Source organism: Schistocerca piceifrons, chromosome 1 (assembly GCF_021461385.2).
Source record: "Schistocerca piceifrons isolate TAMUIC-IGC-003096 chromosome 1, iqSchPice1.1, whole genome shotgun sequence".
NCBI classification, from domain to species: Eukaryota; Metazoa; Arthropoda; class Insecta; order Orthoptera; family Acrididae; genus Schistocerca; species Schistocerca piceifrons.
The window spans coordinates 496,495,991-496,515,684 of NC_060138.1; the positions used below are offsets into that span (position 1 = coordinate 496,495,991).

The 19,694-nt window shown below is 40.5% G+C and overlaps 2 protein-coding genes across 6 annotated transcripts in view; one reads left to right on the plus strand and one right to left on the minus strand.

Moving 5' to 3' along the window:
• LOC124795984 (neurofibromin) overlaps positions 1-6,642 on the plus strand; it is a 489,110-nt gene extending 482,468 nt beyond the window's left edge. For all 3 annotated transcript variants that reach the window (XM_047260068.1, XM_047260083.1, XM_047260076.1), the window contains one exon: positions 5,492-6,642. In XM_047260068.1, coding sequence (XP_047116024.1) covers positions 5,492-5,628 — 137 coding nt within the window. In that variant the 3' untranslated portion in view covers positions 5,629-6,642. The remainder of the gene's footprint in view (positions 1-5,491) is intronic.
• LOC124796043 (zinc finger CCHC-type and RNA-binding motif-containing protein 1-like) overlaps positions 6,094-19,694 on the minus strand; it is a 94,088-nt gene continuing 80,487 nt past the window's right edge. For all 3 annotated transcript variants that reach the window (XM_047260132.1, XM_047260139.1, XM_047260147.1), the window contains exons 4-5: positions 10,014-10,136; positions 6,094-6,576 (exon numbers count right to left, since the gene is read on the minus strand). In XM_047260132.1, the coding sequence (XP_047116088.1) occupies positions 6,463-6,576; positions 10,014-10,136 (237 nt within the window). In that variant the 3' untranslated portion in view covers positions 6,094-6,462. The remainder of the gene's footprint in view (positions 6,577-10,013; positions 10,137-19,694) is intronic.

Genomic DNA, 19,694 nt, shown 5'->3' on the forward strand with positions numbered 1-19,694 from the left:
TGTATATTGTGGTGGATAAGGAAATTTCACATATTAATGATACAGCAAAATAATCTCCCCTTTGCGAGCTGTCATTTGTCAAAAACTCTTTCTGAATTCTCAAATCATCTATGAGATACAAGGGATATTGCGAACATATCATTCATACTACGTCATTTGAGTGGCGAGAGTGGAAGTGAGTGCTATATACAGGGTGAGTCACGAGGTTTTCCCCCGGTTGCTGGAGGTTATTTCTTAGGTTATTTGGAACAAAAGATGTAAATACAGTAATGTGATCAAATCCATAATTAAGGAGCTACAACAGAGTTCTCAAACATGCCACGGTGTATGGAGTGTTCCACTTGTGTTCACAGGACACACGTTCAGTCTTAGACAGGTGCAACCAGTGATACGTTTGCATAACAACCACGTTGTTGATACTGCAGTCACTGTTTACTGTTATTGTCTCCTGTATGCAGTACACTTTGCCATGCCATACAAGTTTTCATCGCAGGAGTATGGAGAGATGGTGTACATTTTGGGCTTCTGTGATGGTAATGCAAAAGCTGCTGTTGTCGATTATCACCTTCGGTATCCTAATTGTAGGATTCCGAATGCCAAAACATTTAGTGGAACATATCGAGCATTGCTAGAAACTAGTACTCTTCCCAGTATTCATACTCAGTCTGAAAGACAATCATGACATTCAAGAAGAGGAAAACATTCTTAATTCAGTAGAGTGCAGTCCTCATTCAAGTACAAGATGCCTAGCTACCCAATTGAACGTTTCACAACCTATGGTATGTAGGATTCTTCATGAGAATAGACTGTATTCTTTTCACGTGCAGAAAGTTCACCATTCAGAGCCACATGATTGAGCCAACCGTTCGCACTTTTGTAACTGGTTAAATGGAAATTGGCAGCTCTATCGCTTCATAATGTTCAGTGATGGGGCAACCTTTACAAGAGATGTCATCAACAACATGCATAACATGCATGAGCCAACCGTTTGCACTTTTGTAACTGGTTAAATGGAAATTGGCAGCTCTATCGCTTCATAATGTTCAGTGATGGGGCAACCTTTACAAGAGATGTCATCAACAACATGCATAACATGCATGTCTGGGCAGACGGAAATCCCCATGCCACAGTAGTATCTCAAAGCAAATTCATTATAAATGTCTGTTGTGGTGTTGTATGTGATGAGTTACTGGGGCCGTATATTTTCCCGGGAAATTTAAATGGTCAGATGTACGTTAACTTTTTACGAGAAGACTTACCGCAGCTTCTTGAAGATGTTCCTCTGGAAACAAGGCGGCACATGTACATCCAACATGACGGGACACCTGCACGCTTCCACCATGTGGTAACAGCTTATTTTAATCAGCAATTCCCACATCGATGGACAGGTCACGTGGGCCCTATCAACTGGCCTGCTAGATCCCCAGATTTAACATCCTTAGATTATTGCACCTGGGGGTAGATGAACTGAAATGAAATGTCGTGTGGCTAGGGCCTCCCGTCAGGTAGACCATTTGCTTGGTGCAAGTCTTTTGAATTGATGCCACTTCGGCAACTTGTGTGTTGATGGAGATGAGATGATGATGATGATGATTAGGACAACACAACACCCCTGAGGGCAGAAAATCTCAAACCCACCCTGAAACCGAACCCGGGCCCTGTGGCATGACATTCCTTCATGCTGACCGCTCAGCCACCGGGGCGGACTAGGGATGGATGAAAGATATAGTGTACGAAGTTAAGGCGGAAACATGAGAAGAATTGATACAATCCATTCTCGATACTGCAACATCAATAAGGAATGAGCATTTGAAACTTCGATATGCTACTCGCGCAGTTCACTTCCATGCGAATCTTTGCCTTCAAATGCAGGGAGGAAATTTTGAACACTTCCTTTACATCCACTCTCAATGCAAGACATCGCTACAGAATTGTTTAAATTAATGATTATGTGCATTTTTGATAGAAAAAAACTTTTATTGCAGGATTTCACTGACATTTTCCTGAGTTTTTCAGTTACTATAGCTCCTTAATTATGAACCTGATCCCATTACTTTATTTACATTTTTTTGTTCCAAATAACCAAAGGAATACCCTCTAGAAACTGGGGGAAAACATCTTGACTCGCCTTGTATACAATCAATTTCCTCAAGATTGGAGATAAATGTGAATCTCCTCCCACGTTTAAACAAAAATTCGAAAAATTCTATATATTAGCTACATTTTGTACGAAGCAACTTATGACCTAAAATTCTCCAAACTTACACTCATAGCAACTCATTTTTTAATTGTAAGTCATTCGAATGTTATATGTTGGGTTACTTAATTTCATATCACAATAACGATATCCATCAAAACAATGAAGCTTTAGAATAAAACCACTAGATATGAAACTCAATCATTTTACGAAAAAGTTTCTTTATAATTATTTGAGGGCAGCAGAGCAGCTGGTGGTTGTGTGGGACCTGTGTTTTGTGTTATGCACTAACCAGTATTGCTTATTCAAGGCAGGCTGTCACAGGATGGTAGGTCAGGTCAGGTCAGGTCCAGTACTGAGGAAACTGAATAATTTTTTATTTTGTCCATGTCAGTTGCATTTATATAAAATTCAGTTGTAGTGGTTAACGGTTTTGGGCTGACGTGCCCATTTTCGACCTACACACCTGAAAATTATGAAGCACATGCCTTACAACAATGTGTACAAACAGTATTATGTCCATATTATAGGTACTCATATGCTTACAGCCATACCCTGGATTAACTGTAATTATTCATACAATATGGCGACAAAAGGCACAGCAAAGTATACTGTGGGCAACAACTACTTTCATTGATCTTAGACTATGTGTCTACTGCTACTGACTGACATTACCAAACTGACAAGTATTACCTACAGTTGTCAACAGGACACCTTTATAGGTGTTGCCCTCTATATGTGTGCATGTGCGTGTGCCTGTATATTAGTTTTCTTTGGTTCTGCCACAACAGTTGTCTTTTTATTTATAAGATTTTAAAAGTAAAGAAATATCGAATTTAAGTTACAGATAATGTCGACACTTTTGTTTTACAGAATAGCATGGCATCCAAATGAAAATAAAAATTTTACGTTACAGGAAATGTCAACAATTTTTTTACAAAATAATGTAGTGTCCAAAAGGAACATACAAAACCAGAAGGTGGCAACACAGTGCACCCTCCTCTATACAACCCTGTATTTTTGTAGCACAGTGCATTACCAAGCATTACTACCTTATATACAGGAAATCAGTGCTACAATCTAAAATACACTGAAATGCCAAAGAAACTGATACAGGCATCGTATTCAAATACAGAGATATGTAAACAGGCAGAATACAGTGCTGCAGTCGGCAACGCCTATACCGAGATACGTAAACAGACAGAATATGGTGTTGCAGTCGGCAATACCTTTATAAGACAAGAAGGGTCTGGTGCAATTGTTAGATAGGTTACTATTGCTTGCGACAATGGCAAGTTATCAAGATTAAAGTGAATTTGAATGTGGTGTTGTAGTCATCGCACAAGCGATGGAACACAGCATCTCCGAGGTAGCGATGAAGTTGAGATTTGCCAGTACAACCATTTCACAAGTGTACCATAAATATCAGGAATCCAGTAAAACATCAAATCTGCGACATTGCTGTGGCCAAAAAGATCCTACAAGAATGGGACCAATGGCAACTGAAGAGAATTGTTCAACATGACAGAAAAGCAACTCTTCCACAGATTGCTGTAGATTTCAGTTTTGGGACATCAACAAGTGTCAGAATGTGAACCATTCAGTAAAACATCATCAATATGGGCTTTCGGAGCCCAAGGCCCACTCATGTACCCTTGATGACTGCACAACACCAAGCTTTATGCCTCACCTGGGCCCGTCAACACTGACATTGGACTGTTGATGAATGGAAACATGTTGCCTGGTTGGACGAGTCTTGTTTCAAATTGTATCGAGTAGATGAGCGTGTACAGATGTGGAGACAACCTCATGAATCCATGGACCCTGCATGTCAGCAGGGGACTGTCAAGTTGATGGAAGCTCTGTTATGGTGTGGGGCGTGTGTAGTTGGAGTGATATGGGATGTGCAGTTGGAGTGATATGGGACCCCTGATACGTCTAGACATGACTCGCAGGTGACACATACGTAAGCATCCTGTCTGATCACCTGCATCCATTCATGTCAAGTGTGTATTCCAATGGACTTTCGGAAAGTCCAGCAGGAGAATGCAACACCCCACACATCCAGAATTGCAACGGAGTGGATCAGGAACACTCTTCTGAGTTTAAATACTTCCGCTAGCCACCAAACTCCCCAGACTTGAAATTATTGAGCATATCTGGTATGCCTTGCAGCGTGCTGTTCAAAAAGAGATCTCTACGTTCTCATACTCTTATGGATTAGTGGACAGCCCTGCAGACTTCGTGGTGTCAGTTCCCTCCAGCATTACTTCAGACATTAGTCGGGTCCCTGCCACATCGTGTTGCGGCACTTAAGAATTTTATGTCACTGCAACTAAGACAGGCAAAATAAAAAAAATGTCCAATTCACTAATCAGTATTGTCTATGAGACCCTGCCTTCCAGCTGGTGATGACACGTGCCAGCAGGACTCCTGATTGCCAGTGCAATTAGCATTCAGTGAAACCTATATGGAAAATAGCACTGGTGCTATCATGGAAGACATCAAAGTTCCCTGTTCTTGGAAGGCTTTGCAGGAGTCACCTCGCAAATTTACTGTGCATCCTACTCCATGTGACACAGTCTTCTCAAAGAAGTGCCCTCTACAACTTTTAATCTCTTTTCTGCTGTTGTAATTTTCCAACTGCAAAATAGTGGAGTGAAATGAAAAGGATTGGAATATAACAGAACTTCTCTATACATTTCTTTCATCTCTCAAAAATATTTTATGCAGATGTTGACTATTGTAACATGATTTGCTTCAGTAGGAAGTACATGTTATAAATACCAGAATGTTGTCGAGGAGACAGCCATTTACAGGAGAATTAATGGCTTTCATAGGCATAATCAAGAGTGAGTTCTATATTACAAATGATGGTGGAATTGCCATTACTGCGTGTGTGTGTGTGTGTGTGTGTGTGTGTGTGTGTGTGTGTGTGTGTGTGTGTGTGTGTGTGTGTGCGCGCGCGTGTGTGTGCGTATTTTGTGTGCACAGTAGCTGTGATTACAATTTTAAGAGAACTACAGCACATAAGCACAAAACTGAAGGACTGGTAAATATATTTGTTTCAAACTGCCCCCACATGCACAAGCACACTCACACACAAACACGTACACATGCATGTGCGCGCGCGCACCCTCGCCCACACACACACACACACACACACACAATGATATTCTTATGTGATTCATTGTTTTTCTGTAATAGCAATGTAATGTATGTTCACAACTAAAATGAGCTATTTAATTAATTCTGTGTGCTATGAAAATTCAACCAATTTTTTATGTATTACAGAACCCGTCTTAGATGTTGGGGCCTGTTCTGATGGATCAGGAAATTCATTAGGACGTTCTCCATTTGCTAAACAGCGCAGTTTCAAGTGCATTAGCAAGAGCAACAAATCAGGCAATATTGTTGATACACCAAAGTGAGGCAGGCTGCCTCTGAAGGAGAAAGAATCCAAGAGTAATACATCAGCAATCTCATCAGGAATGTGCAGTTGTATCCATTACTGTTGCCTTTAGTCACATTTTAGAATGGCATCAGCTTTTTAAAGATGGGAAGAGTAGGCAGTTATTTGTGTTTATTCTTATTTTATATTAGGAATTATTAGGAATTCATGAAATAGACTTGCTTGTTTCGATGTGGTGCTGAAGACCTAATATATTAAAATATTGATAAAATGTCATTCACAGATATATAATGACATTGACTGAACTGTACCTGAAAGATGGATATGTAGATATTTTTAATACGGGTTCAAAGTATGAAAAATTCATAAAACTGATCTGTTTTAGAAATGACTGAACTTTTGCATGACAAACTTTTTTTAATGTATAAAATTTGTTATTGTGTATTATTAGTAGCTTATTTTACTGTTATCAATTGATATATACTTTTGATCAGAAAGCTTTTATTATGTAAATAATGTCTTAATACACCATTCCACATGGCTATAATTACGCCTTACCTCAAAATGCAATAGAGGCTTCTGCAAATCTGATTATATATACATTTTATAAACAGTTTTTTTTTTTCAAAGTTAAGTGTACAGAAATGAATATGGTGCTAGTTGTAAATTAATTGTCACAATGTTTATGCTGCTACAACATTCCTACACAAATTATTGTACATTTTGTAAATTATTCATTGTGTTCCACAAACAGTGGACAGAGCCTATAGAAAACACCAGTTTTATTAAAGAACAAAATATATATATACACAGATGAGAGTAAGACTATTTCACTAAACAACGATTTAAGTGTTCAGTCACTAATATCCTCTTCATCACTGAAGTAGGTACTAGGCTTTATCCTCTTTCGGCGAGCTGTAGTCTCAGTCGGAATTGTGGAATTATCTTCTTGAATCATTTTTCTTTGCTGGTACAAATATTGATTGTATGTAATTAACTGAGGCTGACAATAAATATTGTACATAGAAATACACACAATGCCTTTCATTATTGCCAAATTTTAAAACTTCAGAACTGACAGAGTTGATTATGAATTTGCTAATTAGAATAAAAAAAGTCTCCAATTCTCTACAGTTTACAGTGTTAGTTATGAAGAGATGCTCATGTTTGTATAAGTGAAGGCAAAAATTACTGCTTGTATTATCTGACACATGCCATGTTCATGGACTACAGTAGAACTCCTATTATCCGGATGACTCAGGACCAGACCCAATCTGGATAATTGAGTAAACTGTGAAAACTAATCATTTCTTAAAACTAAATTTGTGTATACATACTATTGTAATATTGATTTCATGACTACAAAACAACTTTTTTTAGGTTTTGTAAAATACTTAAGTACAGTGTCAATTCTTGAGAGGTCGGTCACAGTCCATTGTTTTGCTGTATTCAATTGTTTTCATGCAGCCAAGCCTTGCATCTGCTTGACAACGAGCAGCTGTATATGGTCACACTTAGGCTGCTGCTTCATCCAGGCTGCTACTGACTATCAATTTCTTCTCTCACACACTGAATGATTTCATGATCACTGAGAATTTGGAATCCAGGGCCCTAAGAATCGCAAGCAAGCCACCTATATTCTATGCACTGCAGTTGGAATGCCCAGGAATTTTCAAAAAGATCTCTCTTATGTTCTCAGGTATATTTCATCCTCTGCCACTTCTCTTTCTTCCTCTTCCTTTTCATGCTGCTTCTTTTTATCTTTGTCTTTTTGTATATCTTTCATTAAAATGCCTTTCAGTTTATTCCAAGCTCTTTTTAATGTGGTTGTCTTTGCCAAATTCCATGCTTCCACCATTCCGCCACCATGTAAGAGCAGTCTTTGATATTCAATTTTTGGTAATGAGCCACAATGTCTTCTTTATTTCTGTCTTTTATATGAAGCTTCCCCAACGATTGCCTTCTGTAATGTCACTTTATAGTTTCAACAATCAGTTTGTCCACTGGCTGCAGTAAGCTCATTACCTTTGGTGGCAGGAAGAGTGTTTTGAAACATCCATCTTCTCTATCAAGAAGGCTTTCAGTGGGGTGCATGGGTGCAATGTCCAGTATTAACATCATCTTACTGCCTTCTTTCCCTCTGCCTTTCAGTGTTTCTTTTTACTCCAGGTGTGAAAATTGAACCATACCATTTGCAAAATAAAGTAGCACTCATTCAGACCTTTGGTTGATTCTTTTAGAAGATGGGAAGCTTTTGAACATTTTCGAAAACCCGAGCATTTTTGATTTTCCTAACAGGTGGAGTATTCCGTCATTTCCTGTAGAGTTAGCACAGTTCATCACTGTAAGAAAGTCATTACTAATCTTGTGGCTGGGAGTGCTAGTTTCCCATTTAGAAGCTTAAGTTATTTCAAGCAAACTGTTCTAAGTAAGGTGTGTCTCATCTTTTATTTAAAAATTGTTGGTCATAAGATCCTGCTTCAGTTTTCAATTTTTCAATAAAATTTTCTGCTGCTTTTTGGTCTGCTGATAGTTTTTCACCATTTAAATCCATCTCATGTACACTTGCCTTGGGATTCTGTACCCAGCCACTGCTCACCTTAAACAAAGACAAATTGTCCCTTTTATAGCTAAAAGTTTCACTTTTTTGCAAACAATTGTCCCTGAAAGAAGATTTTTCAATGCTCTGCTGCAAAAACCACTTGAATAAGGCCTCTTCAAGCTCTTTGTTTTCCGCTGTTTTTATAGCTTTTCTTGACAAACTCTCATCTTCATTCTCAAGGACAGACACAAAGTTTAAAACTGAGTAGGAGTTTTTTTGGTTGAAATTGTTGATGTTCCCACACTAAACATCTCAGGTAACTGCTTACCACACACACTAATTGTTAGAGGACTTTTATTTTGTCTCCCAGTGATAAGACAATGCATTTCCTTTTACAGGCACATGCCACACAGTAAACTAAAACACAACCACAAAATTAAAGACATAGAAGACTGAACATATACCAAAAAATTAGTGTGTCTGTTAAGGTCACAACACAAACTGACTTAGACTACACTGAATTACAAGCACTACAAACCGTACTGTATTCATTGTTCAATGGAAGTTTTTGTCTATTAATACATTCCCTGCTGAGTGATTTTAAAATGGTAAAAGAAATGTAAAGTGTACTGTACACTATAATGAATATCAAACAAAACCAATAACTTTAGTCATAGAGTATAAATTTCTTTTTCCTCAAAGCAATCTGGATAGTTGGACAGGGTTGCCCACAAGTTTTGGATATCAGGGAATCAAACGTATAAGGGAAATTTGAAAAAGACACTGGAAAAATCTCATTTTTGTCTCAGCAGATGAAATGGTTTGTTTACTGAGATGCCATGCACTGTTGCTGGCTGGGCGCAGCTGAGTATGTGAGCCACTTCCCTACTCCCTCATTCTTATTGCTTCTCCCCTTTTGACCACATCCCTCAACTTACAGTCAGTGCTGCCACCAGTTCTTGCTGCTAGCCTAGCAGCTGCCTGTTGAATCTAGTCTCACTGATCTGCCCACAGGCCAGATCCGTTTGTGTGTGGTGTAATGTAGCAGATTTTCATGGTTTATCCATGGACCCAGGACTGTGGTGTTCCTCAACAGGCCAGAGGACATGAGCAATGGATTTGAAGAATTGCAACTGTCTCACCGCAAGTACATTGTACAGTGCGGCATTTTATAGACATTTTATATATTCTAGTACATTTTGACACTTCGAAAGTAGTTTATATATTAGAAAGTAGGGACGATAAGAAAAAGAAAATTGTGCCAGTCACTGACAGTTCGTATGCTATGTACTCACATATTTTTTGAAGGAAAAACCACACAATACTTGTAAAGTAAAAGACTTAACACAGTGGTTAATAACAGCCAATAATGAACATAGTAGAACCAACATTTTATTGAAAGTCACCAATAGTGTTGGTTACACAACTTTTTCCTGCCTTAATCACTTCTTTCAAGAGGCCTACTTTTTTCTGAAGTCATCTCTGTCTTGTGACTCCACAAAATGCATATTTTTGTCACTAAATGTGTTCCATTTTATTGAAATAAAATAACATAAGTGGTTTTAATGAAAAATATATTCCAGTTGGCTTGCTTTCTCCATCTAAAAACAGTTCATTGCAAAAGATGTTGATGTTAAACTTAAGATTTTTGCTCATGCATTTAGAAATACAGAAGTCCTTACACTTTTTTGTCAACTTGTGTCTTTACTTACTCTTTAGATCTCAAAATTTGTCAGGGAAAAATGCTAAAACTTGTCTGTTCGGGGAGATATCAGAGAATTTCACTTGGGGTAACTTGTGGCAGCCCTGTTGGAGTTCAGATAATTGGAGTTCTACTGTACTTGCATTATATTAATATTTACCTCAAGTCGAATAGCTGCACTCAATGTTTCTTCATCAGATTCATACAAATCACTCTCTTCTTCTTTAGTGGAACTTTTAAAAGCACTTAACCTGTCTTCAATATCTGAAGAACTGTCAGCATCCTGGAATATAATATTTCAGGTTTTTTTGTCATCAAAATATGCAGAACAAAATTTATAAAATGCATTACCCATATGTATGTGTGAAACATGCTGTGCTCTTAACAGAAGGCAGACAGACAACCACTCATATCATAGCTGAACAGGCAACATGACATAAACAAGACAGTAAATGTTGGTGAACTTTTGACAATGTTCTTCTTCACAGTCAACGAGAAACACATCCACAGCATCACTGCAACCCAATTGGGGAGATGAATTATGCTGAGTAGAATGAGTGACAGGAACAAGAAAACAAGAAGGAGATGGTGAGGGGAGGGTGGGTGGAGGCAAGGGAGACTGTTAGATGGGAAGGAGAGGTAGCAAGGAAACGAGTTAGGAATGTGGCAGCATTGAGCATTGAGCTTGCCCTGGCAGCATTGAGCTCACCCTGACACAGGCAGGGGAAGCTGTGTGTAGTGCATGATGAAGTGAAGGAGAGGGACAGGAAGTGTAGAGTAATAGAGTGAAGTGGGAGATTTGGGGATGGGGGTACAGAGGGGGATGGGACAGAGGGATAGTGCAGAAGGAGATAAAGAAGACAGCATGATCGAAATATGTATTGAAAGGACAATTCCCATACATGAAATATGTATTTTCTTTGTGTGTGTGTGTGGGGGGGGGGGGGGGGGGGGGAATCCAGATGGCATTGGGGGGGGGGGGGGGGGAATCCAGATGGCATGGGTTATGAAAGAGCCACTGAACAGAAGAAGCATGTTATGCTCAGCAGCATGCTCTACAACTGGTAGGTCAGTTTTGTTCTTCACCACAGTTTGGCAGTGATCAATCATTAAGGTGGGCAGCTGGGTGGTAGTCATGCTCACTTAACCCTCGTGCAGAAATTACATGTATAACATGACTGCTTCCACATGTTGCCCTGCCTCTGATAGGGAAGGATATGCTTTACTTTCCAACTTATAATCTAAGAAGGATCAGAAAGAAAATCCTTGGGTTTCTACATCCAAAAGGGCAATACAACTGTTATCATTTCTGTGTTTTTCTCTTTGCCTTATCTCAACTTGCCTGTCTTTCACATCCATTTCCACCACACCTATCTCAGGTCTCTCGCATCACTCTACTAACTTACTCCCCCCACCCCCTAACCCACTCCTCCATTTCACACAGATAAAGTTAACTTAGTAGGCGATGAACATTTGTTAAAATACCTTAGTACTTTATTTGCTTCTTGCAACAAACATACTTGTTTTTCATACAAAACTATTATGTTGCTGTTGTCCATAATTAGAATTCATTTTTATATGTCCAAAGATCTTTGTGAAATCATTGACCTATATGAAAAATGGTACTGGTCCTAGTGTGCTCCCACGAATCACTTAACATATTTTGAGTTAGGTAAGTACTTCACCTGGGCACATGTGGAAGTGTTTTAGCATCCGCCCATCAAACGGACAGAGTATGAGTCCATGTTGTTGGTTGTATACCCTAGAAACCAAGAGGCTGCTGTTACATCAGTGCTGGGCCTCTCCCCTTGCCCCTACAGTTGAGTGAGTATGACAAGTCTGAGAACAGTGGGGCTGCTTCCTACTCGTCAACTCGTTCCATTACTAAAGCGTGCAGGAGGTTATCATCTGCAGCAAGATTCACACAGGTAGTACTAAGTTTCTATGGCTGGACTTTGCAGTAATAAATTAAATGCATAAATCTTCTTTGTGAATCAGTCTGTATATTAGTGAAAACCCTGTTAATATCTCTACAGTAGTTCCTGAAATCATCCCCCACATACTGGCAGAAAAATGCAGTGGGGACTTTAATTCATCATAGTTCAGCCAATTTGCTTAAAATATTTATAAATTATAAATACAAAGCTTTCTTGTGAGTCAGTCTGTCCATTCGTGAAAACAGAATCAAAATTGCTACTGTAGTTCCTGAGATTTGTCAACCACTCTAGTGGAGCTAACCCCAAAATGAAAGCCTGATTCTCCTCACATAATGAAACAACACGTACTCTGTGTCTCAAGGGCATTTTCACAATATCACTTTCTTGAATGTATATGCATCAACAGAAGATGCACATGAAGACATTGTAGATTGTTTCTATGATCAGTTACAGGAGGTTTGTGACAGAAAAGCTAGATATGACTCCAAAATAGTACTTGCTGACTACAGTGTGAAACTGGGCAAAGAAGAGGTATTCAGAAGCACATTTGGTGAGGGTTTCCCAATTTGCTTCTGCGAACAAATGAACGGAAAAATATCTACAATGGTACCTGTAAAAAAAAAAATGAAGCAAACCAAATAGTCAACATACTGCTATCAAACAGATGGGCACCTAATACAGAAAATGTGCACACTTTTCAAGGAGCTAATTCCGATTCTCACCGCTATTTAATAGGAGCCAAAATGAGGCAGAAACTTTCTATAGCTGCCAAATGAAACAGTACCAGAATAAAGAAATGGGACATAGAACAACTGAAAGGTAAGTCTACTGTTTAAGAGTATCAGGACAGATAGAGAAAGGAGTTATGAACAAAATATGGTGAAGACCATATAGACTCTATTAAAAATGCCATTCCGTCAACAGCACATGCAATATGGGGAAACAAGAAGACTTAGAAATGAAGATTGGTGTGACAATGAAGACAGGCACTGACACAGAAAAAGGACGCAAGACTGAAGTGCTTCCAGCAAAATACAAGATCAAATCAGGCATTATATAATAAAAAGGGAATACAGGCAGCAAGGGTATGTAGAAGGAAAAAAAGGGAAGCCCTAAGGAGAAAGATAGAGGAGACAGAAGAGCACTATTAAAGGAATGAGAGCAGAAATTTTTATAAGAAAATTAAAGAAGGAACCCAAGAATATAGACCAAAAATAGCAGCATGTGATGACACAGAGGTAAATTTGCTGACAGATAAAGAAAGTGTTCTGGATAGATGGAGAGAATAATTCAAGGGAATCCTGAAGAGCAATCTTACAAGGGGAGAGCAACCACTCTACTAAATTGCAAGTCCAGAGAGAGGAGAATCCAGTTAGAGAAAGCACCAGAAACTGGCAGAATAACTGCAGGAATAGTAAAAAATGGGTGGACTGGTCTCCATAAGAGAATCCACAAACTTATCAAGTTGATGTAGTCAAGAAATAATCCCAGAAGAGTGGACCTTCAATGTAACCCAACAAATCAATAAGAAGGGAGACAAGTCTTGTTATTTGACTTACCAAAGAATTACCCTGCTAATTTAAGTTATAAGATTCTCTTTGATATTATCTACAACAGGATAGTTCCAGATGCAAACGAGATTCTGAGAGAATATCAGTGTGGATTTTGCCCTAATAGGCCAAAAACAGATCAGATATTTTTGTGCTGAGGCAAATACATGAGAAGATATATAAGTGTAATATTGAGCTTCATAACCTCTTATGTCTTTAACAGTCCTCATAGAGCAGAAATGCTAAATGAGTTGCTTCTGCTCGATGTAACATCTAAGTATGTTCACTTATCCAAGCAACACTGACAACTTCCAACTCTGCAGTGTGAGTGAATGGGGAACTCAGTAAATGGTTCAGCATTAGTAAAAGAGTCAGACACACAGACACCCTCTCCACAATGGTTTTCAATATGATTCTTGAAGCAGCCATTCAAGAGCTTCAAATATCTGGTTACACAGCAGCAAAGTCAACAAATATATGTGCATACACTGATTATGTAGCAATTACTTATAGAAGAGTTTTAGTAAAGGAAACAACAGATGAGCTGAAAGAAGACACACTACCTGGATGCCTTGCTATTAATGAAGTGAAGGCTAAGAATATGAATTTGAACAAGAAGAAATATAATATGAATAAACTACCAGTAGTTGGTGTCACATTTTGCCAAGTACAGAATTTTCCACGTAAACTGAAATAAAACTGCCCATTCTAAGTGGTAACAGAATCTTCTCCAAATCCAACAAATTGTCAGCCTCAAGGTTATTAAATAGATAACCGAAACTTCAAATCTATAAGGTCATGATCAGGCCAGTTGTAACCTATGGACATGAAACATGTACACTAACAGGTGCTGATGAGCAGCAACTCAGGACATTTGAATGCAGGGCTCTGCACAAGGTTCAGGATAACAGTGGGCTAGAACGAACACTGAGCTGGTTTACCTCATACAAGGAGCTGACGTTAGGATGGATATTTGATGAATAACTAAAAAGGTTTTGAAAGCAGTGGACCGATGATGTGGAAGAAGATGGTGAGCAGATGATCTGGAAGTAGGTGGTCAACAAATGATATGGAAGAAGTTATAAACTCTGTCAGAGTTAGAGGATGGCAAAGAACCGCACTGGAGAGAGCAGAATGGAGGAAACTTGTTGAAGAGGCTAAGACCTATGCTGGGTTGTAACGATATGAGGAGAAGAAGAAGTAGTTCCTGAGATTAGCCTTCAATATGGACAGAAAATCGTGGCAGGGGACTTAAGTTTATAAAATGTGTTGACAATCATCATGCCCAAATACTGTGTGTGTGTAGTGGTAATGCCACGAACCCTTGGTTGTATTCACACACTTGTGTATTCACTCTCCATTCTACGCCAGAAGAGTCCACTTGTACCTGAAAAGACTCAAGTGACAAGTTTATGGTTATAAACTGGTATAACAGAGACTGTCAAGTTGTCTCCAAAGATACGGAGATGGCGAATTTGGAGATAACATCATAGCACCCGTGGGCGAATTTACAGAGATCATTTCTGATCTCTAGTGAGTGAGCATGTGTGTGTGTGTGTGTGTGTGTGTGTGTGTGTGTGTGTGTGTGTGTGTGATATATATAGCTCATTGTGCACCAGACATTATTTAACTGCAACTGCACTTGGTAATCTACAAACTCAGATTTTCATTCATTTTGTGCATAGGTTGGTAAAAAGCTTTGGCATTGTATTTCCACAAAATATGACCGTTTCCATGTTACACTTAGCTGTATGTAATGGAGGAAGAAAAGTAATGTGTATCTGACATCAGTCATGCTGCTAAGGGGTGGTTGGTCATTCTGTACAGATTAATGTGCATACAAACTTGCAGACCTGTGGTTGACTAATGGCTTGCAATCGTGTTGTTTACAAGTGTGTAGATTTCTCACAAAAAGCTGAGTGCAAGTCATTTGCTATCAGTTACTCTGGAGAACAACTGCACTGTTCAAATATAGTATTACAATAGTGGTGTGCTGCTTGACACAGTCAGATTGATTAAATACAAGGACACAGTCATATCGATTAAATATCTAGGTGTAACATGCAAAGTGACATTAAATGGATCAAGTATGTAAGGACTGTAGTAGGGAAAGCAAATGATGTGTCCATTCAAATAATGGTAAGATTCAAAATAGTGTGTAAGTAATACTTTATTAACACAGCACAGAAAGAACAAGAGTTAACATAATGTAGCTTCTGAGAGATACAACTGAAATGAATCATCCTGATCTAGTACAAATGAGGTGAAGCCAAGAGTCTGTTGTGGCCTGGGTCATGACATCAGTCATACCAGTTCCAGAAGACAATGAATACAGATAATGCCGGCATCAGAGGAGGCAAAGATTCTGAGGGTGACGGCAGGTGGGTTGGTGCAGAAGCTGTTGGGTATTTTCCAGAAATGGTCACTGAGATGCCGAGTCCAGATAAAGCCACCATCAGAGCAACCAGAGGCAAAGGCAACTGCTAGCAGATCGACGTGGCATGCACTGATGGGATGCTAATCACAGCCCAGCATAAGCCCAGAGTGTGATCGTAAGCATGGACTTGTATGCTGCCTGCTTGCAGTTGAGCAGCATCTTAAATAGGCAACAACTGGAAGGATATCTATATGGTGCACAGTTTGCCTGTAACCTGCAGATGTAATCTACTTCCAAAATTGCAATGGCCACTATTGCTGTTTTGCACACTGTAACGTGGTTGTGCCTCTGGTAGCATCTACTGGAAGTTGGCTTGTACTGCTAACAAATCCATGGTGTACTTCCATTGCTCAGCACATACTGCCTCCTGTGGAAGAGTGCCTGGAGCAAGACTATCCACTGGTCGCAGATGTTGTGCCGAAGGCAGGAGCAGCTGCCATAGCTTTGGATGTATGGTATAAGGAAAAAGATGATGACATCATCTTTATGTTGATCACAGATCCTGCATCCACTACCGGGAGGGGGGGGGGGGGGAGGGGATACAAAAAGAAGAGCAGTACCAACAGGTGTCCATGGGAAAGACATACCTTCCCCCAGGCAACATGGGATGTCCGGAGATGTGGGCAGCTCTTGGAACCTGTGACTCTGTCCCTGGAATCTTGGACCCTAGGTTGTGAAGCAGTTGTTGCAGAGAGAGTGGATGATCCGAGTGTGCCTGTGAATGAAGTTGGTGGGAGGCCTAAAATGAGGAAAAAAGTGCAGGCTCACTGTGGCAGTGAAGAGGACATGAAGTGCTGTGCCGCCCTTGTGCAGAGGCAGGCTATGACTGCAACTTGTAGGTGAAGGTGTGATGCAGCAGAGGCTGCATCAGGTGTGGCTGGAGGATAGTGGCAGGAAGGGCGATGGGGCAGCAAGGGAAGAGGAATGTACCTGGAGGCTGGAGACTGAGACTGGGCAGTGGTGGAAACGTGGGCTCTAAGGTCACGCTTGGGTAGCACAAGTGTGAGCCTGCGGCAGCAGACACACTGTGCACACTATGAAGTGTCGAGGTCGTGCACGAAGCACACGAAACGGCAACTGTGTGCATCGAGGTCACGTCAGAGGAGAATGATAATTGGGAGGCAGGATGCAATGGGGAAGACATCAGTGGGTCTGGCGTGCACAGGTGTACAAGAATAAGGAAGGTCGATAAAGGTGAGCTGAAGTGGTGGGAAGAATGCTGCCAGGTGTGCAGAAGCATGGAAGAAAGAGGGAGCAGAGCACCAGAGGCAGCAAAGAAACCAGCATGTAGTCACAAGAAAGACAACCAGGTGAGAGGAGGCATGATATGCTGCACCACCCTCATGGTGGAATGCAGGGGCAGTGTGGTGTGCGCTGCATCAATCTGGAACAGGTATGGTGCCATGGAAGCAGCAATAGGCTTGCCACCACAAGAGGGTGGAAGGTGAGGTTCAGGGCAGCAGGAAAATTAGCTGCACCCTTGTCACCAACTGATGTGTCCTGGGCTGTGCCACCCTCAACAGGAAAGACTGTCTGTGACTCCATTTTCTTGGCAAACACTTGGAGAGGTAGGGTAGCATCTGCTCAGCTGGAGGGAAGGCAGCTGCTGAGCATGAGAACAATGGCAGATAACTCTAGTAGCTGCAGCATGTAGACTTTATGCTAGTAGACAACTGATGTGTTCTAACTGGTAGCAAAGAAAAGCAAGGCAACGGCCTAGGCTGCATGCAAATAACGATGAGTTTCCAAATAATGTGTAAGTAACAGTTTATTAACACAGAACAGAAAGAACACAGTTTAACATAATTTAGCTTCTGATAGCTACAACTGCAATGGATCTTCCTCAGCAGGAGTGAATGTAACAAAACCAAGAGCATGTCTTGACTTGGGTCATGACGATGTGTGACGTACATTATCACAATGGTCTGTTGTAACATAAGTTGTGACAGTAATGGCTAGGTACAAATACACATACAAGATTACAGTTCCAGCAATATCAAATCTGGGGAAGGACAGCATCAGAGGAGACAAATACTCTAAGTGTGATGGTTGGTGGGTAGGTGCAAATGCTGTTAGTATCAAACTTCCTGGCAGATTAAAAAGTGTGTGCCGGAGCGAGACTCGAACTCGGGACCTTTGCCTTTTGCGGGTAAGTGCTCTACCATCTGTGCTACCCAAGCATGACTCACAACCTGCCCTCACAGCTTCGATTTTGCCAGTACCTCATCTCCTACCTTCCAAACTTCACAGAAGCTCTTCTGCGAATCTTGCAGAACTATCACTCCTGGAAGAAAGGATATTGTGGAGACATGGCTTTGCCACAGCCTGGGGGATGTTTCCAGAATGAGATTTTCACTCTGCAGTGGAGTGTGGGCCAATATGAAACTTCATGGCAGATTAAAACTGTGTGCCGGACTGAGACTCGAACTTCATGGCAGATTAAAACTGTGTGCCGGACCGGGACTTGAACTCGGGACACATTTGTCTTTCGCAGGCAAGTGCTCTACCATCTGAGCTACCCAAACACGACTCACGACCCACCCTCACAACTTCAATTCTGCCAGTACCTCGTCTCCTATCTTCCAAACTCCACAGAAGCTGTTACATATCTTCCAGTACCAGTCACAAGGATGTTGAGCCTGGTAAAGGCTGGCATTGGAGGAGGCACAGGCTCCACAGCGATTGCTGGTGGATTGGTGTGGTGCAGCTGATGAGAGCTTGGATTAATAAGCCACTCGGCATGGCTAGCATAAGCCCAGCATGTGAGCATAAGATGAGACTGTGTGCTGCCTGCTTATAGACATAATCTAGTGTTGTGGCTGTAGCGTTGCTATCACTGGTGCATGCGCTGCTTCTGGGAGAAGTTGGACCTATAGTGGCACTTGTGGGAGGTTGGCTTGTCAACATGAGTGCTTATACTGTTGATGAATCCGCAGTGCACTTGCATTGTTTACCACACAGTCTGTGGTAGAGGAGCACCTGAAGCAAGGCTAATCTGCTGCAGGTGTTGTGCCAAAGGCAGAAAGCGGCCAGTGTACAGCCAGGTATATGGCAGTGAAAGGTTAACTTTAGTTTATTGAGGGAATACTAGGAAACTGTAGTTCATTCATAAAGATGATTGTGTTTCAAACACTAGTGCAACCCATTCATGAGTATTGCTCGAGTGTTTGAGGTCCCCACCAGGTCAGATCAAAGGAAGACACCAAAGCAATTCAGAGCAAGCTGCTACATTTGTTACCTGTACATTCAATCAACATGTGAATATTGTGGAGACGCTTCAAGATTTCAGATGGGAGTCCCTGCAGGGAAGACGACATTCGTTTTGTGAAATACTATTGAGAAAATTTACAGAACTGACATTTCCAACTGAGTGCAGATCAGTTTTTCAGCTGCCAATGTACGTTTTACATGAGAACTGCAAAGACAAGATAAGAGAAATTAGGACTCGTATGGATGCATGCAGAATGTCATTTTTCCCTGGTTCGATTTTTGAATGGAACAGGAAAGGAAATAACTAGCTACACTCTGCCATATACTGTACGGTGGAGTATATACAGAGATGTAAATGCAAAAGTGTGTGGTAGAGTGTACTTTTTGTTGTATCTTATATTAAGGTCATTTCCCATTCCATTCACAGATGGAGCATATGATGTATGACTGCTGTATGCCTCTGTGTTGTTTTTTGCCTGATTTATTTGTATGATTTCTATGTGAAAAATGAAAAGCACATGAAAAAAATTCATAGTTTTTACGTGAAAGATAATTCTTTTAAGTTTTGTAAGCAGCTTCTCATGAGATGTTCGATGTCTTTCTTCGACTGCCAAACAATTAAGCACTTTCAACATTTATGTCTCACTTTCTTGGCAGTTGAACCAGCCTGCGACCTTTTAGAGTAGCCTTTTATGTTCAGTGTCCCC